General features: G+C 41.7%; 1 protein-coding gene across 1 annotated transcript in view; it reads left to right on the top strand.

The window, feature by feature from the left end:
* The first annotated feature begins 689 nt into the window (after positions 1-689).
* ccnc (cyclin C) overlaps positions 690-18,529 on the top strand; it is a 36,409-nt gene continuing 18,569 nt past the window's right edge. The window contains exons 1-6 of the mRNA XM_080192663.1: positions 690-942; positions 6,474-6,580; positions 7,332-7,416; positions 10,213-10,282; positions 13,161-13,212; positions 18,074-18,129. Coding sequence (XP_080048789.1) covers positions 911-942; positions 6,474-6,580; positions 7,332-7,416; positions 10,213-10,282; positions 13,161-13,212; positions 18,074-18,129 — 402 coding nt within the window. The 5' untranslated portion in view covers positions 690-910. The remainder of the gene's footprint in view (positions 943-6,473; positions 6,581-7,331; positions 7,417-10,212; positions 10,283-13,160; positions 13,213-18,073; positions 18,130-18,529) is intronic.

Below are 18,529 nucleotides of genomic sequence, written 5' to 3'. Positions count from 1 at the left end.
CCCCTGGGTGTGGGGGCTCAATCCCCACACTCTCCCCCTGTGTGTGGAGTTCAATCCCCGCACTCTCCCCCTGTGTGTGGAGTTCAATCCCCGCACTCTCCCCCTGGGTGTGGGGGTTCAATCCCCGCACTCTCCCCCTGGGTGTGGTGTACAATCCCCGCACTCTCCCCCTGTGTGTGGAGTTCAATCCCCGCACTCTCCCCCTGTGTGTGGAGTTCAATCCCCGCACTCTCCCCCTGGGTGTGGGGGTTCAATCCCCGCACTCTCCCCCTGGGTGTGGGGTTCAATCCCTGCACTCTCCCCCTGGGTGTGGGGTTCAATCCCTGCACTCTCCCCCTGGGTGTGGGGTTCAATCCCTGCACTCTCCCCCTGGGTGTGGGGGTTCAATCCCTGCACTCTCCCCCTGGGTGTGGTGTACAATCCCCGCACTCTCCCCCTGGGTGTGGGGGTTCAATCCCCGCACTCTCTCCCCCCGGGTGTGGGGGTTTAATCTCCCCCACTGTCCCCCTGTGTGTGGGGGTACAATCCCCGCACTCTCCCCCTGGGGTACAATCCCCACACTCTCCCCTAGGGTGTGGAGTTCACTCCCCGCACTCTCTCCGTGTGTGTGGGGTACAGTCCCCCGCACTCTCCCCGTGTGTGTGGGGTACAGTCCCCCGCACTCTCTCCCCCTGCGCTGCCGCTGCTGTGAGTCGCTCCGGAAGGCTTGGAGCCGGGCACTTTAATCGTGACCTCGGGTTGTTTGACGGAAACATTTGGGTGTTGCAGCGGGAGCCGGGCTGGAAATTTGGGGATTTAGATTCCAGAGATTGGGAGAAAGGAAACGGCACCGGGAGCAGGAGGAGGATCAGCGAAGGGCCCGGGAGCAGCGGAGAGGAGCGGCCGGCTGGCCGGCTCTGGGTGAGAGGACATGGCCGGCAACTTCTGGCAGAGCTCGCACTAGTGAGTGTTTGATCTCCCGGGGGTGTGAGGCCTAAAAAAATACAGCAGCAGAAAATGTGCAAGAAAGCCCAATCTTCCAGGCAGCTATTTCCAAAAGTTGTCCCGCTTCTTATTTTAAGCTGCAGGCTTTGCACTTCGTTCTGGCCCGTGATGATATTTCTTGTTGCGCTGGAAACGGCATCAAAATTGTGGCCTTTCTCCCTCTTCCAGGATCTTTAAAACAAACCGGATTAGACTGGGATGGATATCCAAACCATCCACCGGGCTGGTGGTGGAGGTGGGGGGGGGGGGGGGGGGGGGAGTGGGAGAGAGAGAGATATCAAATAACCTGAACAAACGGGAGCAAGTTGTGTTGGGCTAGAAGAGGGTTGCCAGTCCAGAAATAAAAAAAAGGACCAATCTGCAGTACCTGTATTTATAAACGTCTTCAGAAAAGCTCAAATGTATCTGACATGTTATCACAACCCAGCTGATATTATAGGACTGTAGGGACAGGGGTGGAATTGAAATTGTGAAGACCTAATGCTGTGATTGACCAAAAGATAGCTTGGCGAGTGAGGTTCTGAGCACTTGTATAGTTTTTGACTTTGAGTATTACTGTGTTCACAGTTTTGAGGTTCTAAGGCTGTGACTGTGGGTTTTGAATATTTATTTAGGCCTGAGATGTGTTTCATGAAATGCATGTACAAGTGTATTCTCTAGAATGAGATACATTTCATGGATCTTGTAACGACACAGCTGTACTGAGTGGAGTTGTATCTATATAGAAAGTAAGATAATCCATCTTATTATTTAAATGTAAAAGGGCTTATGTAGTAGCTGGCTTGATTTCCATCCTAATAATGGTGCATTTCAGTCTGTTGGCTGCTTGAAGTCAGTTGTCGGCCACTCTGCTTGATAAAGAGGCAAGTGAAAGTAAAACATACCTTGTGAGAGAAGATGAGCTGTACGAAGCTGATTAAAGTTAACAAAAGTGCATTGACTGATAATTAAGTGATATTTCTGTATAACCAGTAAAGAAAGGCTTGAGCAGTTTGGTTGTTTCCAGAGTTATATAATCAATCCTAATGCAGTGAAGTAAAATGTACAAATATACAAAACAGGAGCAGGTCGTTTGGCCCCTCAAGCCTGCTCTGCCACTTGATACAATCAGAGTTGATCTGATTGTGGCCTAAATTCCACTTTCCTGTCTGCTCACTGTGCCTGGGGTTGCGAGACAGCAGTGCTTACCACTGTGTTGCCATGCTTCCCGCAGGAGAAAATAGTTCTCCATCTTAAATGAGAGTCCTCTTACTTTTAAACAGTGTCTCCTAGTTCTAGTTTCCCCCACAAGAGAAAATATCCTTTCAGCATCCACCGTGGTCCCAAGTTCCTGCAGGATCTTGCATGTCAAATCAAAGTGTTTCAATAAGATTAAATTTCATTCTTCTAACTTCCAATGGAGACAGACCCCTTCATCCCAGTTGAGTGGATCTTTTCCAAACTGCTTCTAATGCAATTATTTCCTTTATTAAATAAGAAGACCAAAAATCATAATATCCCTACAGTGCAAAATGAGGCTATTCGGCCCATTGAACCTGCACTGACAACTATCCCACCCAGGTCGTATCTGTAATCTTGTGTTTACCCTGATATTCCCCATGACACTAAAGGACAATTTAGCATGGCCAATCAGCCTAACCCACACACCTTTTGAATGTGGGAGGGAACCAGAGCACCCAGAGGAAACCCATGCAGACATGGGGAGAACTCCACACAGACAGTGACCTGAGGCCGAAATTGAACACGGGCCGCTGGTACTGTGAGGTAGCAGTGCTAGCCAAATGTACAGACGACTCTAGATATGGTCTCACCAATACCCTGTACAACTGCAGCAAATATTCCATTTATATTTCATTCACATTACAGTAAATGACAACATTCCATTTGTCTTCCTGATCACTTGTTGTACCTTCATACTGACTTTTCCTGATTCATGCACCAGTACACCCAGATTTCTTTGTAGAGTTCCATAATCTCTCTTCATCTAAGTAATATGCTGATTCCCTCTTCTTCCTGAGGAAATGGACAAGTTCACATTTTCCCATGTTATTAGCCACCTGCCAATTTTTTTCTTCATTCGCTTAACCAATGTATATCCCTTTGCAGACTTGCATTCTCTTTACAACTTACTTTCGTACCTACCTGTGTGTCATCAACAAATTTAGCAACCATGCATTTGGACCCTTCATCCAAGTCATTGATATAGATTGTAAGTAGTTGAAGCCTGTAGCACTGATCCCCGTGGTACTCCTTTTATGCTTATTCTCTGTTCCCTGTAAGCTAACTAATCCTATATCCATGCTAATATGTAACCCCCTATATCAAGTGTTCTTATTTTGTGTAGCAACCTTTGATGTGACATCTTATCAAATGCCTCCTGGCAATCGAGTGCAGCATATCCTCAGGTTCTTCTTTATTGATGTTGCTTGTTACTTCTTCAAAGGACTCTAATAAATTAGTCAAACACAATTTTACTTGTGAAAAACCACATTGACTCTGTCTGATGGCATTGAGATTTTTAAGTGGCCTGCAATAACCTCCTTAATAATAGATTCCAGCATTTTCTAGATGTTAAGCTAACAAGCCTGTAATTTAAGCCCCTAGGATGAAGCCTATCAGCACCTAGGGACTTCTTGGCCTTTAGTTCTGATAATTTTCTCAATATCCTTTCCCCAGTGATTGTAATTATTTTAAGTTCCTCCCTCATTGATTAATCTCTTGATTTACAATTATTTCTGGGATATTATTTATGTCTTCTGCAGTTCAATTCACCCACCATTTTACTTTTTTCCATTATTAGTTCCCCAGACTTTCTCTCCAGAGGACCAGTGTCGCATTTTTTATTTTTTTTAATGTTCTGTCCATTGTTCCGACCTGCCATTAATTTTTGCAGAATTATATGCCTTTTCTTTCAATTTGATACTATCTTTAACTCTGTTAGTTCGCCATGGATTGTGTGTCCTGAACATTGGACTATTCTCCCAAGTGACTTCTTAAATTACTTTGTTTATCTCTCCCCAAACTGATTCAATATCTTAAAGCTTAGAACCAATTCAATTCAATTTTATTGTCATTGTATAGTGCACAGATACAACAAGAAGTGAACTTGCAGGCTCCCAAGGTACAAAGAAAAAAGCAAATACAGTAGTCATTATAAAATAATGTCAATAGCCATTAAGTGTACATGCATATTACACAATACCCATTGCGTGGGAATATGTTAAAGGACGGAATTCAGCTGGGTAACAGCTCTGGGGAAGAAGTTGTTTCTGAGCCTGGTTGTATGGGCCCAAATGCACTGCCCAGATGGCAGGGAGGCGAACAGTCTATAGATGGGATCTCTAGTAATGCTGAGAGATCTCCGCAGACACCGTTTGTGATAAATATCCTGGATGGCTGGTAGCGGGGTGCCGATGATGTATTGTGTAGTTTTGACTACCTGTTGCAGAGCTTTCTGAAGCAACTGCCTATCACACCATAATGCAGATTGACAAAATGCTCTCTATTGTGCACCGGTAGAAGTTTGAGAGAAGCTGGAGGGACAGGTTGGCTCTCTTTAGCCTCCTCAGGAAGTATAGGCACTACTGAGCCTTCTTCACTATGGAGGAGGGGTTGAGATGCCATGAGAGGCCCTCTGTGATGAGGATGCCCAGTAGTTTGAAGTTTCTACCTCTACCCCATTGATGTAAATGGGGGGCGTGTACTGCCTCTGGAGTTCCTGAAGTCCACACTGAGTTCTTTGGTTTTCTTAGTGTTGAAGGCCAGGTTGTTCCAGCACCCCACGTCACCAGATGTTGGACCTTTTTCCCTGTCGGCTGACTCATTGTTATTCATGATCAGGCCCCACCACTGTAGTGTCGCCCACAAACTTGATGATGGTATTGGGGCCTCAACAGTCAGGGAGTAGAGAATGGGCTCAGCACGCATCCTTGTGGAGCCCCAGTGCTGGGGGAGGTGAGGTTACCTAACCTAACAGACTGGGGCTTGTTGGTCCAGTCCAGAGTACAATTAGAAAGATAGGTGTTGACTCCTGGGTATGGAGTTTCTAGACAAGCTTGGTGGGGATGATGGTGTTAAATGCTGAGCTGTAGCCAACGAGCAGCATTCTAATGTACGTGCCTTTGCCTTCCAAATGGGTCAGAGTGGAGTGAAGAGTAGTAGGAATAGCATCTTCTGTTGACCTATTTGCACTACAGGCAAACTGGTGCTGGTCGGGATTGGCAGGGACGTTGGCTTTTAGGTGAGTCAGCAGCAGTCTCTCAAAGCACTCATAATGGGGATGAGTGCAATAGGGCGTGGTTATTCAGGCTCGTCACATTTGGCACAGGAACAATGGTTGTACGCTGTGGGGACCACCGCCCAGGCCAGTGACAAGTTGAAGATATCAATAAAGACCTCAGCCAGCTGATCAGCTGGGAGTCTGTATTGTTGTAGAAATGGTCCTCAATCTGTTGTGTGTGGTTACGTTTGGCATTCCTGATGGCCATTGTCAGATTAGACCTGGGCCACAATGTCTTGATGTCGCCAGATTTGAATGCTACGTTTCATATCTTCAGCAGTGAATGAACTCCCTGTTCATCAAAGGCTTTTGGCTGGAGAATGTCTAAATGTTCTTGTGGGTTATGACATTCTGTACTCAAAAATGTATGTAGAGTAAAACTGTGGATGCATATTCCTCAATGTCTGTGTGAGAGTCCAGTGTGGCTTGCCATGCAAATGTACTCTAGTCAGTGCATTCAAAGCAGTCCTGAAGTTCATCATCTGCCCCCGCTGGCAATAGTTTGACAGTCCTTACAGATAGCTTGACTCGATTATTAGAGGTTTGTATGCAGGAACTTGGAACAAAGAAAAGTGGTCCGACTGCCTGAGGTGGTGGCAGAGTATGGTCTTATATGCGTCAGCCATGTTATATAAACATGGTCCAGTGTGTTCACACCTCTTGTAGGGCAAGAGACATTCTGGTGGAATTTTGGCAATATAGTCTTGAGGTTTGCTTGATTGAAGTCCCCAGCGACAATGAATGCTCTGTCTGGGTATGCTGTTTGAAGTTTGCTAATGGCACAGTGTAGTTCTTTCAGTGCTAATTCAGCATTAGTATGTGGTGGAATATACATCACAGTGATGATAACAACTGTAAATTCCCAAGGCAAATAGAAAGGCCTACACTTCGCCATGAGGAATTCGATTTCAGCAGAACAGTGCTTCACGATAACCAAGATCATCTCTCTCTATTGTACTCATGTCATCCTTAATTAACAGAGCCTCCACCTTTACCTAGCTTCCTGCCCTTCTGAAAAGTCCTGTACCTTTGAATATTCAGGTTCTTATGGCAGTATTCTATTCCAAGCTTCAGGTGATGACAAGTCCTCTGAATTCCTTATAAAATTCACTTGTAATATACTGAAACTTGTAATTTGTCTGCTGAGCATTATATTGTCATGTATCACTGTTTTAAATACTATACCAAGTTTGTGTTTGTTCTGTCTCAGTTTACAGTGGATCCTTGACAAGCAAGATGTAATGAAGGAAAGGCAGAAAGACTTGAAGTTCCTAACAGAAGAAGAATATTGGAAGTTGCAAATATTTTTTGCAAATGGTAATGCTGTTCATCAGTGTTTCTGTCAGTTGTTGTTCGACAAGGAGATTGTTTTCCAAGAAACATTGCTTTATTTTGGAGATACAATGAAATATTTCCCTCGTTTGATGGCTTCTTTGCTAGCATTCCTCATAGGCCTTATATTTTTGGGCAAATTGTGAATTGTGAGATATAGCCACTGTAACCTTTCACGCCAGTAATTTCCACTTCCTAGAGAGAACACTAAAACACTCCCCTTTATTAACCAGATACAGCATATTTCACAGTCTATATCATGATGAAGGTGGGGAGGAGATAAATAGTTGTCTTTTTAAGTCACCATTTTATTTTCAAATCGTTGGTGGTTCTGCTTCCACCACCTTCATGAACAGCAAGTTCCTGGTCATTACCAGTCACTGTGGAAAAAAAACTTTCTACATGTTCCCCTTGCATCACTTGCCCAAAACCTTAAATCTGTGTTAAATAGGACAGCATTAAGTTACACCACATGGGAAACTGTAGATATAGCAAAGAGGAGAGTACTGTCGCACTGCATAATATTGTGGATGCTGGAAATCCAAAATAAACATTGGAAACGCAGAAAAGAAAACACAGTACAACAGTTATGACTTCAAAAAAAGTTATTAAGTTTTACATCTTGTGACTACTAAGACAAATTAAAGTCAAGAGCTTGATTAAGGTGCAATGTTGTATCCACCTCAATTGGTGAGCAAACATTGTCGATAAACATTCCTTCTTGTCTTAACAATAGTAATCCAAGCTCTTGGGGAACATCTCAAACTGAGGCAGCAAGTTATTGCAACTGCAACAGTCTACTTCAAGAGATTCTATGCCAGGTAAGGTACTTCTTAAATTTTATATTAAACTCTTCTGTCACCATATACTGGAACATAACACACCACTTGTAGTTGACTCTTGTATATATCTTGGTGCTCAATCCATTCCATAACCGTATCCTACACCTGTTGCAACAAAGGTGCAGATAATTATGAGCACTACACCGTTTGCAAATGGTGTTTATCTGGCATTTTTGACAGCTACAACAGCCATTTAAATGGAAAACAAATGGGACATGGTTTCTATTTAAGATGTGTTGGTTTTCACATGACAGTACTGTGTCTTATGATTATTTCTGTAGTCTAGCCAGTTGATTGAATGAGGGATGTGGACAATTTATGGTTTTACTGATTTGGATATAGCTATGCTCTTTGCATAAAACAAATTATTTTACTGGGATTCTATGAACTGGAATCAAATGATTTTTCAGTAAGTTGAAATAGAGGCCTATACAAGTTTTAAATAGCGAAAGCATTACTTCCTTTTCCATTAAATACAAATTTGTGATATACTAGAAAGGATTGTGTCTCTAAATTATGAACTAAACCTGCAAAAAAAAGTAAGTTCATTTATACAGCATCCTTTACAATGCAAGCACTCCTAAACACTTCAAAGCCATTAGTTACTTTGGAGCGCATGCACTGTTGTCACATGGGTAAGCAAAACAAAATCTGTCTGGCTGGCTGTAAAGCATTTTTCCCACCAGCTCCTACTTCCCCAACTCTCAAATTTCTAACATTCCAGGGGAAGAAAAAAAAGTGGTTCTTAGATGTTCTGAAACCCTGAAGCAGGGCAACATTGACATAAATGACTAGGAGGAGCTTGCTACCTATCATTCAAGGTGGCTGCACTTTGTCCACCAAGTTGTGTGGTGCAGCAGAAAGAAAAGGAAACCGGTCCTGCACTCTGATCCCATTATCTCATGGGTCATCCTGCCCTACTGATGTCCACAACTACTTTCATAGCACTTAGTGCCATGCTGTTGGTTGTTACGATTTTATCTCATTCTCCTGGTTTCTCTGTTCGTTGCATCTGTTTTAACAATGCCAATACAGGTTCCTCCAATTTGTTTTCCTTTTTCCTTAACTCAGTATTACCCCTCACTGTGGCTTGACTGTATGTGTTCTATTCCCCACACCTGCCATTGTTTTTCCCTCCCTTGTGAAACCAAGAATCAGCTCTCCCTGTCCCCACCTTCAACCCCCATCAGCCTGTACCATTTTTGCCATCTGCAGAGTGATGCTACCATCAAGCCTACCTTCCCCTTTCAACATTTGAAGGGATCACTCTCTCCACAACATCCTAGTCCACTCCTCAAATCACTCTCAACACCCCCTCGCCTTCTCATGGCACCTTCCTGTACAAGTACACAATATGCAGTACCTGTCATTCTATCTTCCCCCTTCTCGCAGTCCACGGCTCCACGTCACTCCAAGGAAAACAGTGACATACTTGTACTATTTTAACTTAATATATGATGCTCCTGATGAATTATCCTCTACGTTGGAGAGACCAAATGCAGATTGGGCAATGACTTTGTGGAATACCTCTGTTCAATCTTCAAGTGGGACCCTGAAGTTTTGGTTGCCGGTCATTTTAACTCATCTGACTTTCACGCTGATTTCCCTGTGTCTATTCCTGTGCAGCTCTGGGCTTGGAACAGCTCCATCTTCCACTTAGACACTGGACTCAACATTGAGTTCACCAGTTTCAGATCATAGTCTATATTTTCACTTTTATCAGTCCCAGTTGGTAATGTTTCAGCTCTTCTCTTTCCCACCTTTTCCAGACCCACCTTTTGTTTCTTGTCCAATCACATCTTTTGTTGCCTTGCTGTATCATCCATTTTTCTCATTTAATCCCTTCTGCCTTCCAACTTATCACAGACCTTCATCTTATCATAGACTTTTTGTCCCTTTCCTGAAGTCTTGCTTAAAACCTGTTACATTTCTGTTTCCAGTTCTGACAAAACTCCAGCTAAATTCTTATTTCTTTACAGATGCTACCTGATCTTCTGAGTATTTCTATCATTGTTTTTATGATAGTCTAGGATTTACTTTTTGCGGTGTAGAATCATGGAACAATTCTGAAAGGAGGACCATCCAGCTCGTTGATTCTGTACCAACTCTTTCAAAGAACAATACAATTAATTCCACTAGCCCAATCTCACCCCATATCCTACAACTTATTTCCCTTTAAGTATTTATTTGATGCACCTTGGAAGTCTACTACTGAATCTGAATCCTCCACCCTATCAGACAATGCTATCCAAATCCTAATCACACATTACGTTTTAAAAAGCTTAATCGTCTTAAATCTGTGCAGTCTACTTATTGACCCTTCACCCACTGGAAACAGTTACTTTTTATTTCTATTTTAACCTTTCATGATAGAGGTGCTTCTTTCAAGCACCTCTATCAAATCTCCTCTTAACTTTCTCTGCTTCAAGCTGAACAACTCCAGTTGTTCCAGTCCATCCATGCAACTGTAATCTCTCAATCCTGAAACCATTCTACTTGATTTCCCCTGTACTCACTCCAAAACTGAAATGATGTTTGTAAAATCTGGTGCCCAGAATTGGACACACTATTCCAGCTCGGTTTAAAAGAACAAAGAACAACACAGCACGGGAAACAGGCCCTTCGGCCCAACGAGCCCGCGCCGCCGTCCTACTATCTCAGTGACCTATTCATGGAAAGTTACCAATGGAAAGTTGAATTATGCATGACAACTTAGAGTATATTTTTTTGCATTATGGTGAATTAATTGTTTCTGCAACCTTTTTACCTTTTCAGATACTCACTGAAGAGTATAGATCCAGTACTGATGGCACCAACTTGTGTATTTTTAGCATCGAAAGTAGAGGTACTTTCAAATAATATTTGTCATAAGTGGCTCAGTTTCTGATTATAGGTATTCATACAGTAGTACCCCATCGCCTGAGTTACTAGTTCTAGTGAGGATTTTGAGGTGCAGTACGGAACAGATTAGGAATTTAAAGGTTTTTTTTGAAAATTCACACAGAAGAAGTAAGTTCTAAAGCATTAATTTGTGGAGTCTTTGAAATGATGCTGTAAATTTTGAGATGACACTAAAGCGATTTCTAGTAATTCTGAACCTTGAGATGAAATTAATACATTCTGGTTATGTTTTTAGGTAGTGATTCTATTTCTTGATAGGACAAAAAGGATCCCTAACATATCCAAAGATGTTGTTAAGTGGTGTTTGCAAAAATATTACTAAACTCTCAGAAAATTAGGCAAAAGTTAATGCTAAGAATGGCAATACTCCAGACAGCACTTTCAGAAGGTTTTTGACAAGGTCTCACATAACAGATTACTATGTAAAGTTAAAGCACATGGGATTGCAGGTAATGTCTTGGGATGGATAGAAAGCTGGTTAGCATGTAGGAAGCAGTGAGTTGGCATAAATGGGTCTGTTTCTGATTGGCAGTCTGTGATAATGGGGTTCCTCGGGGATCTGTGCTAGGACCCCAACTGTTCACATATTAATGACTTGGAAGAGGGAACTGAATGTATTATCTCTAGATTTGCAGATGATACAAAGTTGGGAGGGAGAATGAGCTGTGAGGAGGATGCAGAGATGCTTCAGCATGATTTGGACATGCTGAATGTGTAGGCATCTGCATAGTAGATGCAGTATAATGTGGATAAATGTGAGATTATTCACTTTGGTCGCAATAATAGGAAGACAGATTATTGAATGGATGTAAATTGAGAGAGGTGGAAGCTCAGAGACCTTGGACTCCTTGTGCATCATTCACTCTAAGTAAGCACGCAGGTACTACAGGCAGTAAAAAAAACAAATGGTATATTGGTTTCAGAGCAAGAGGATTTGAGTACAGGCATAGGGATTTTTTTTGCAGTTGTATAGGACGTTGGTGAGGCCACATCTGGAATATTGTTTACAGTTTTGGTGTCCTTATCTGTGGAAGGATAAGGACGTCCTTGCTATGGAGGGAGTACAGCAAAGAGTTACAAGGCTGATTTCTGGGATAGCCTGTCTGTCATATGACGAGAGACTAAGTTGGCTGCTGGAGTGTAGAGGAGTGAAAGGGGATTTCATAGTAACTCATAAAATTCTAACAGGGTTAGACAGAGTAGATTCGGAAAGAATGTTCCCAATGGTGGGGGAGTCCAGAACTTGTTTGAGGGTATAGTTTGAGGATAAAGGTGAGGAGAAATTTCTTCACCTAGAGGTTGTTGAATGTGTGGAATTCACTACTACAAAATGTAATTGAGTCCAAAACATTGTCTGATTTCAAGAAGAAATTAGGTATAGCTCTAGGGGCTAAAGGGATCAAAGGGGAAAGGGGGAATCAGGAGATTGAATTTAATGATCAGCCATGATCAAAATGAATGGCAGCAGCGCAGGTTCAAAGGATCAAATGCCCTGTTTCTGCTCTTAGTTTGTATGTTTCTACGTTTAAAAAGATAAAAGTATCTTTCACAGTAAAGTAGCTAATTAGTAGCTGGCGCTGGTTGAGTTGAATGAAGAGTTATGTTGATTGTTTGGGGTATGTTTAAACAACACGTTTAAACATGTTTAATCATGTTTTGTATTATTTTGTACCATTGTTTAATGTTAGAGAAAAATGAATATAGTATTTTAAAATAAAGGGCAGTCCAGCTAATCTCCAGTAATTTAATTCTTGTTTTTTATAAATGCTTGTCTGTTGCACTCACCAAATATAAAAAATTATTCAAAGTGCATCTCAAATTGGTTGAAATAATATTGGAGGAATTTATTTTGAGAATTATGAGACCTAAAATGATATTCAGGATTTTCTTGCTTGGCTGACTTGGAAGATAATTGGAAATCCTGGATAAATGAATTTCTGGTAATTTGATAAAATTCATACTGGCAAACAGAGCCCCAGTATCCACTGCCACACCACCCCCTCTAAAGAAATTCCCAAAATATGGACTGACAATCCTAGATCGTTCTTAGCTGAAGAAGTGAGGGGGTGGAATTGCCTGGTGTATTTTGATAAATATCGCTAATTAGTCATTAGTTGATCTGTATTTTTTAAGAATTAATTTCTGGAAATCATCGTGAATATCTGATTGAATATTCTTTTCTCTATGGCAATTAATTTGAAAAATCAATGACTGAATGCTGAAATTATTGAACTCAGAGTTATTATAGATTTAACAAACAAAACACATATAATAGAATATTCTTACACTGAACTGCAACTGGACTGAAAATTATAGGGAGCTTGCGTTACAAAGCAAGAATTGATTATTCCTATTCTGCTGTTGCAATTACAGTGGCACAGTGGTTAATACTGCTGCCTCACAGTGTCAGGGACTTAGATTGATTCCCAGCTTGGGTCACTGCCTGTGCTTAGTCTGCACACTCTCCCGTGTCTGCATGGGTTTCCTCCCACAGTCCAAAAGACTGGATAGGTGCATTGGCCATGCTATATTCTCTCTCCCTCGTACTCCGAACAGGTGCTGGAGTGTGGCCACTTGGGAATTTTTGCAGTAACTTCATTGCAGTGTTAATGTGAGCCTACTTGTGGCATTAATTAATAAATAGACTTAATCTGATTTGGCTTGATTTCAATATATTTAGGAAACAAAAAATAATGTTTAACTGTAGATGTTTACAACTCTTAAGTTATAGGGTATGAAAGCTAAGCTAAAGCATCCAATAAAATTTGTTGTCATCATTGTCATGTTATATTGGGCATAATTGTCTATTATCTTGTTTTTAGGAATTTGGTGTTGTGTCAAACACACGATTGATTTCAGCTTCAACTTCAGTGTGTGAGTACAAAACTTTACATTCCAGAGCTAAAAATATTGATTTCATAATTATACAGTTAACAGAAAATGACTTAAATGCACAAACTAAACTATGGCAAATGGATTTCAACGTAAAAAATATGGGGACATTATTAGTCCTAAAAAGGACAAAACAGGGCATTTTTGAAATGGTGAGAATAGAGCAACAGTGGAAATTCAAATAGACTTTGGGGTTCATGTAGGTGGATCGTTAAAATGCCATGAACAGACACAGAATATAATCAAAAGGGTCAAGGGCCTTTTGTATCCACTGGACAAGAGTACAAAGGGATACACGTCATGCATCAGCTGCAGGAAACCCTAGCTCAGCCACACATGGACTACTGTGAGCAGTTCTGGGCAAACGTTTGGAAGCATACACAAGTTTCAGAGGGAGTGCAACATAGGTTTGTCTGAATGATACTTGGACTCCAAAGGTTAAATTACAAGCAGAGGTTAAAGCAACTAATGTTGCATTCCCTGGAATTTATAAGGTGTAGGGATGATTCAAAGAAAACTGACTGGTAGATGGAAACGATTTCCACTAGTTGAGGAGTCTAGAATCAAAGAATTACACTAAAATTATGAAATACCTGTACATACAAAATTTGGTAGAAGTTTGAAGCTTGCTTCTACATATAGCAATTTATGTTGGATCAGGAGTTACTTTTTACAAACTGGATTAATAGATTTTTGTTAACTGAAACCACTAAAGGATATGGGCAAAGGTGGGTTTATGGAGTTGGATTGCATAACAACCAAAATCTCATTGAAAGGTGAAACAGGCTCAAGGGGCTAAATGGCCTTCTGTTCATATGTATCTTTATTGTATGAATTCTTCATTATCACGACTGAAGTGTGTTTCTTGGCAAGAATCACTTATGCAGAACATAGTGGTGCAGTGATAATGTCACTGGACATGTAATCCAGAATTATCTGTATCTATAGCCAAACTGTTCATGTACAGCTACAACACTGGCATCTATCTAGCAACATGGAAAATTGCCCAGGTATGTCTTGTTAACAAAATGCAGGACAAATCCAATCCAGCCCATCAGCCTACTCTCAATCATGAGCTAATTGATGAAGGTGTTGTTGACAGTGTGATAACAAGTGGCACTCACTCATAAATAGCCGACTCACTGGCACTCTGTTTGGTTTCCACCAGAACTACTTGTAATTACAGCCTTTGTCCAAACATGGACAAGATAGAGGTGAAAGTGACTGCCTTTGACACTGAGGCAACATTTGACCACATGTGACATCAGGAAGCCCTACCAAAACTGAAGTCAGTGGGCATCAGGGAAGCTCTTCACTGGTCATGCCTAACACAAAGAAATATGGTTGTGATTGTTGAAGGTCTGTCATCTCGTTCTGGAATATTGCTGCAGGGGAACATGGAGAGCCAATATAAAATAAGGGATATAATTCTAAAGAAGACGCAGGAACAGGTTGGGAGAGCAGTTAATAAAGTATACAGGATCCTGGCCTTTTTTAATAGGGGCATACAATACAAAAGCAAGGAGGTTTTGCTGCATTTATATGACGCGAGTTGACCTCAGCTACAGTGTAGTGTACAGTTCTGGCTGCCATACTTTTGGAAGGATGTGAATGCATTAGAGAGAATGTAGAAGCAGTTTACAAGAATGATTTCAGGGATGAGAAACTTCAGTTATGAAAATTGATTGGAGAATTTAGGAATGTTCTACTTGGAGGCAAGAAGATTTGAGAGATTTGATAGAGGTATTCAAAATCAAGAGGGGGGCCTGAACAGAGTAGATGGGGAGAAACTGTTCCTGATTGTAAAAGGTTCGTGAACAAATGCGTACAGATTTAAAGTGATTTGCAAAAGAAGCAAATACGATTGAGAGAAAACATTTTCACACAAATGACCCAAGCCTGGAATGCACTGTCTGGAAGTGTGGTAGAGGCAGGTTCAATTGAAGCATTTAAGAATGTATTAGATGATTATTCGAATATAAGTAAATGTGCAGGGGTATGGGGAAAAGGCAGGAGAATGGCACCGAATCGTAATGCTCATTTGGGAAGCTGGTGCAGACAGGATGTGTCAGATGATCACCTCCTACACCATAACAATTCTGTGACTCATCAGGGTAGTGTCCTTGGTCCAACCAACTTCAGCTGTTTCACCCATGACATTTCCTCCAGCATGAGGTCAGAAAAAGGGATATTCATTGGTGATTGCACCATGTTCGCCTTTTGTGACTTCTTGGGTAATAGAGCATTCCGTGTCCACATGCAGCAAGGTCAGGGTGATAGTCAGGCTTGGGCTAGTAAACAGCAACTAACGTTTGTACATAAGAACACAAGAACATAAGAAATAGGAGCAGGAGTAGGCCATCTAGCCCTTCGAGCCTGCCCCGCCATTCAATAAGATCATGGCTGATCTGTCGTGGCTCAGTTCCACATTCCTGCCCTCTCCCCATAACCCTTAAGCCCCTCACTTATCAAAAACCCATCAACCCGCGTCTTAAAAATATTTAGCGAGGCAGCCTCCACCACTTCAACGGGCAGAGAATTCCAGGGATTCACCACCCTTTGAGTGAAGAAGTTCCTCCTCAACTCCGTTCTAAACCGCCCCCCCCTTTATCTTGAGGCTGTGCCCCCTAGTCCTACTGTCCTTTCCGAGCGGGAAGAGTCTCTCCACCTCTATCCTATCCATCCCATTCATCATCTTATATGTCTCAATGAGATCTCCCCTCATTCTAGTACAGGCCTAGTCTATTCAGCCTCTCCTCATAGCTCAACCCCCTCAACTCCGGTATCAGCCTAGTAAACCTCCTCTGCACTCCCTCCAAGGCCAAAATATCCTTGTGTAAGTGCGGCGACCAAAACTGCACACAGTACTCCAGCTGCGGCCTCACCAATGCCCTATACAGCTGCAGCAAGACCTCCCTACTTTTATATTCAATCCCCCTCGCTATGAAGGCCAGCATCCCATTAGCCTTCCTGACCACCTGCTGCACCTGCAGGCTGGGTTTTTGCGACTCATGCACAAGGACCCTGAGGTCCCTCTGCACCGTGCCACGCAAATGCCAGTCAATGACCATTGCCAACAAGATAGAATCTAATCATCTCCGCTTTACACTCAATGCCATTACTATTGCTGAATCTCATACTATTGAGGGAGGGGGCATTTACATTGAACTGGACCAGCCATAAAAATGTGTGGCTATAAGAGCAGACCTGAGACTGACACCTTTGCTGAGTGTAACTCATCTCCTGTTCCCTAGTGCCTGTCCACTATTTTCAAGGCTCAAGTCTTGGAGGGCGTTGGAATACTCTCCACTTGCCATGATGAGTGCCGCTTCAACAACACTAAAGAGGCTCAACACTACCCAGGACAAAGCAGCCCACTTGATTGGTACCCCATTCAGTACCTTCCACATTTAGTCCTTCCAGAACCAACACAGTGGCAGCAGTGTGTACCATCTGCCAGATGCTCTTTCAGCAGCACTTTCCAAACCTGTGACTTTGATGCATGCTCACACCACCACCTACAAATTCCCTTTCAGGTTGCACACCATCCTGACTTGGAATTGTATCACTTATTCTTGACTGTCACTGGGTTAAAATTCTGAAACTCCCTTTCTAATTGCACTGTGGATGTTCTTGCACTACACGGACTGCTGCAGTTTAAGAAGGTGGGTGATCACCGCCTTTTCAAGGGCAATTAGAGCAATAAATGCTGGCCAAGCCAGCTTGCCACATATTATGAATAAAAAACACAAAATTGATAGAATCCTGACAGTGTAGAAGGAGGCCATTGGGCCCATCGAGTCTGCATCAAGGCCCACCCTCTATCCCCATAATCCCACCCATTTACCCAGCTAATCCTCCTAACATCTTTGGACTGTGGTAGGAAACTGGAGCACCCGGAGGGAACTTACGCAGACACGGGGAGAACATGCAAACTCCACACAGACAGTAGTCCAAGGCTGGAATCGACTCCGGGTCCCTATCACTGTGAGGCAGCAGTGCTAACCACTCTGCCGTGAATAAATATATACATATTTGTTCAATTTGTATACAGTGCAGTTAAAATCTCAAGAGGGACTTGCATTTTCTGAGTCAAATCATTAAACTGTATATTTATAAGCTGTAACACAAAGCTTAGGGCCATTGTCATTGTCATCACAATACTTTGGATAGTATCAGTACTGTTTGATTGTATGATTTACAGTGCGAGTTTCTTGACTTATCTTGAAGTTATTTGGTTCTAATCTATTCAGAAGGTCTTTGGTTAATTTTGTTAACAGGATGTACATATTGTTTGTGCATTAGCTTTGAATTGGCTCATATACATAGATTTGTCTGCTGTGACTATGTTTGAGACCAGTTATGTTGAGAGAATGCACAGATGCTTGACGTATTTTGAAACTTGTCAGTGAATTGTGGTAAAATATTGTGCTGCATTCCCTTTTGGAATTGTTTTTAAAAATGTGTATAATCCATACCATTGAAGTTATTGTGTGTATTAGTTTTTGACCCATCTATGTTATTTGTTTCAAGCGCAAAAATATTTGAGGTTTTAGCACGTTAGCTCTGGTGCAGTCAATTAAGTTGGTAATCTCGAGCTGTAAAAGTGAGGAAAGTCAGTGATTGAATGCTAAAGGCTTTTAGTGCTTTCTGAAAAGCATAATTTCATCTTGCTGTATTCTATATGATGGAATAATTTAGTTTTCTAGTTGTCTATTACTTCAAATATGGTCATTTATGAACAGGAAAAAAAACCCATATTGGACATGTATGCTGCAAATATTCATGTAAATCTGTTTGATTTGAGTTTTTAAAATTTGGTCACTTTTCTTTTACAATGTAGTGAAAACCAGGTTTTCTTATGCATTTCCTAAGGAATTTCCCTACAGAATGAACCATGTAAGTATCAAAATTTATTCTAGTTTTCTATTTATGGAACATATTTATTACTCATTATAAACTTTATCCTTTCAGTGGTGCCCCAAATAGAGTTAATGATCTGAAAGCTGTTCCTTAGTTGTAACTCCCTTTGCTCTGGCTGACCATTGATGAGGGGGTTGACTTTGGGTGGGTTTTAACACATCCACAATATTGCAGAAGCTTGTTACATACTGTTCATGCTTTTTGGCACAGCCAGTGGAAGTAACTATATTAACAAGAAGGAGAATTTGAGGTTGGGCAGTCTTGCATATTTCAGATGTATTCGTTAAATTGTGAATTCATTTTTGAAACACTGGTATAATGATGTGAAAGTCTGACAAGACATTTTTTCACTACACATTTTAGCATTCCATCTTCT

The sequence above is a fragment of the Carcharhinus amblyrhynchos genome, chromosome 7 (genome assembly GCF_965287045.1).
Source record: "Carcharhinus amblyrhynchos chromosome 7, sCarAmb.v2.hapA, whole genome shotgun sequence".
NCBI lineage: Eukaryota > Metazoa > Chordata > Chondrichthyes > Carcharhiniformes > Carcharhinidae > Carcharhinus > Carcharhinus amblyrhynchos.
The sequence above is the reverse complement of the archived record's forward strand: the minus strand, read 5'-3'. Positions and strand labels throughout refer to the sequence as shown.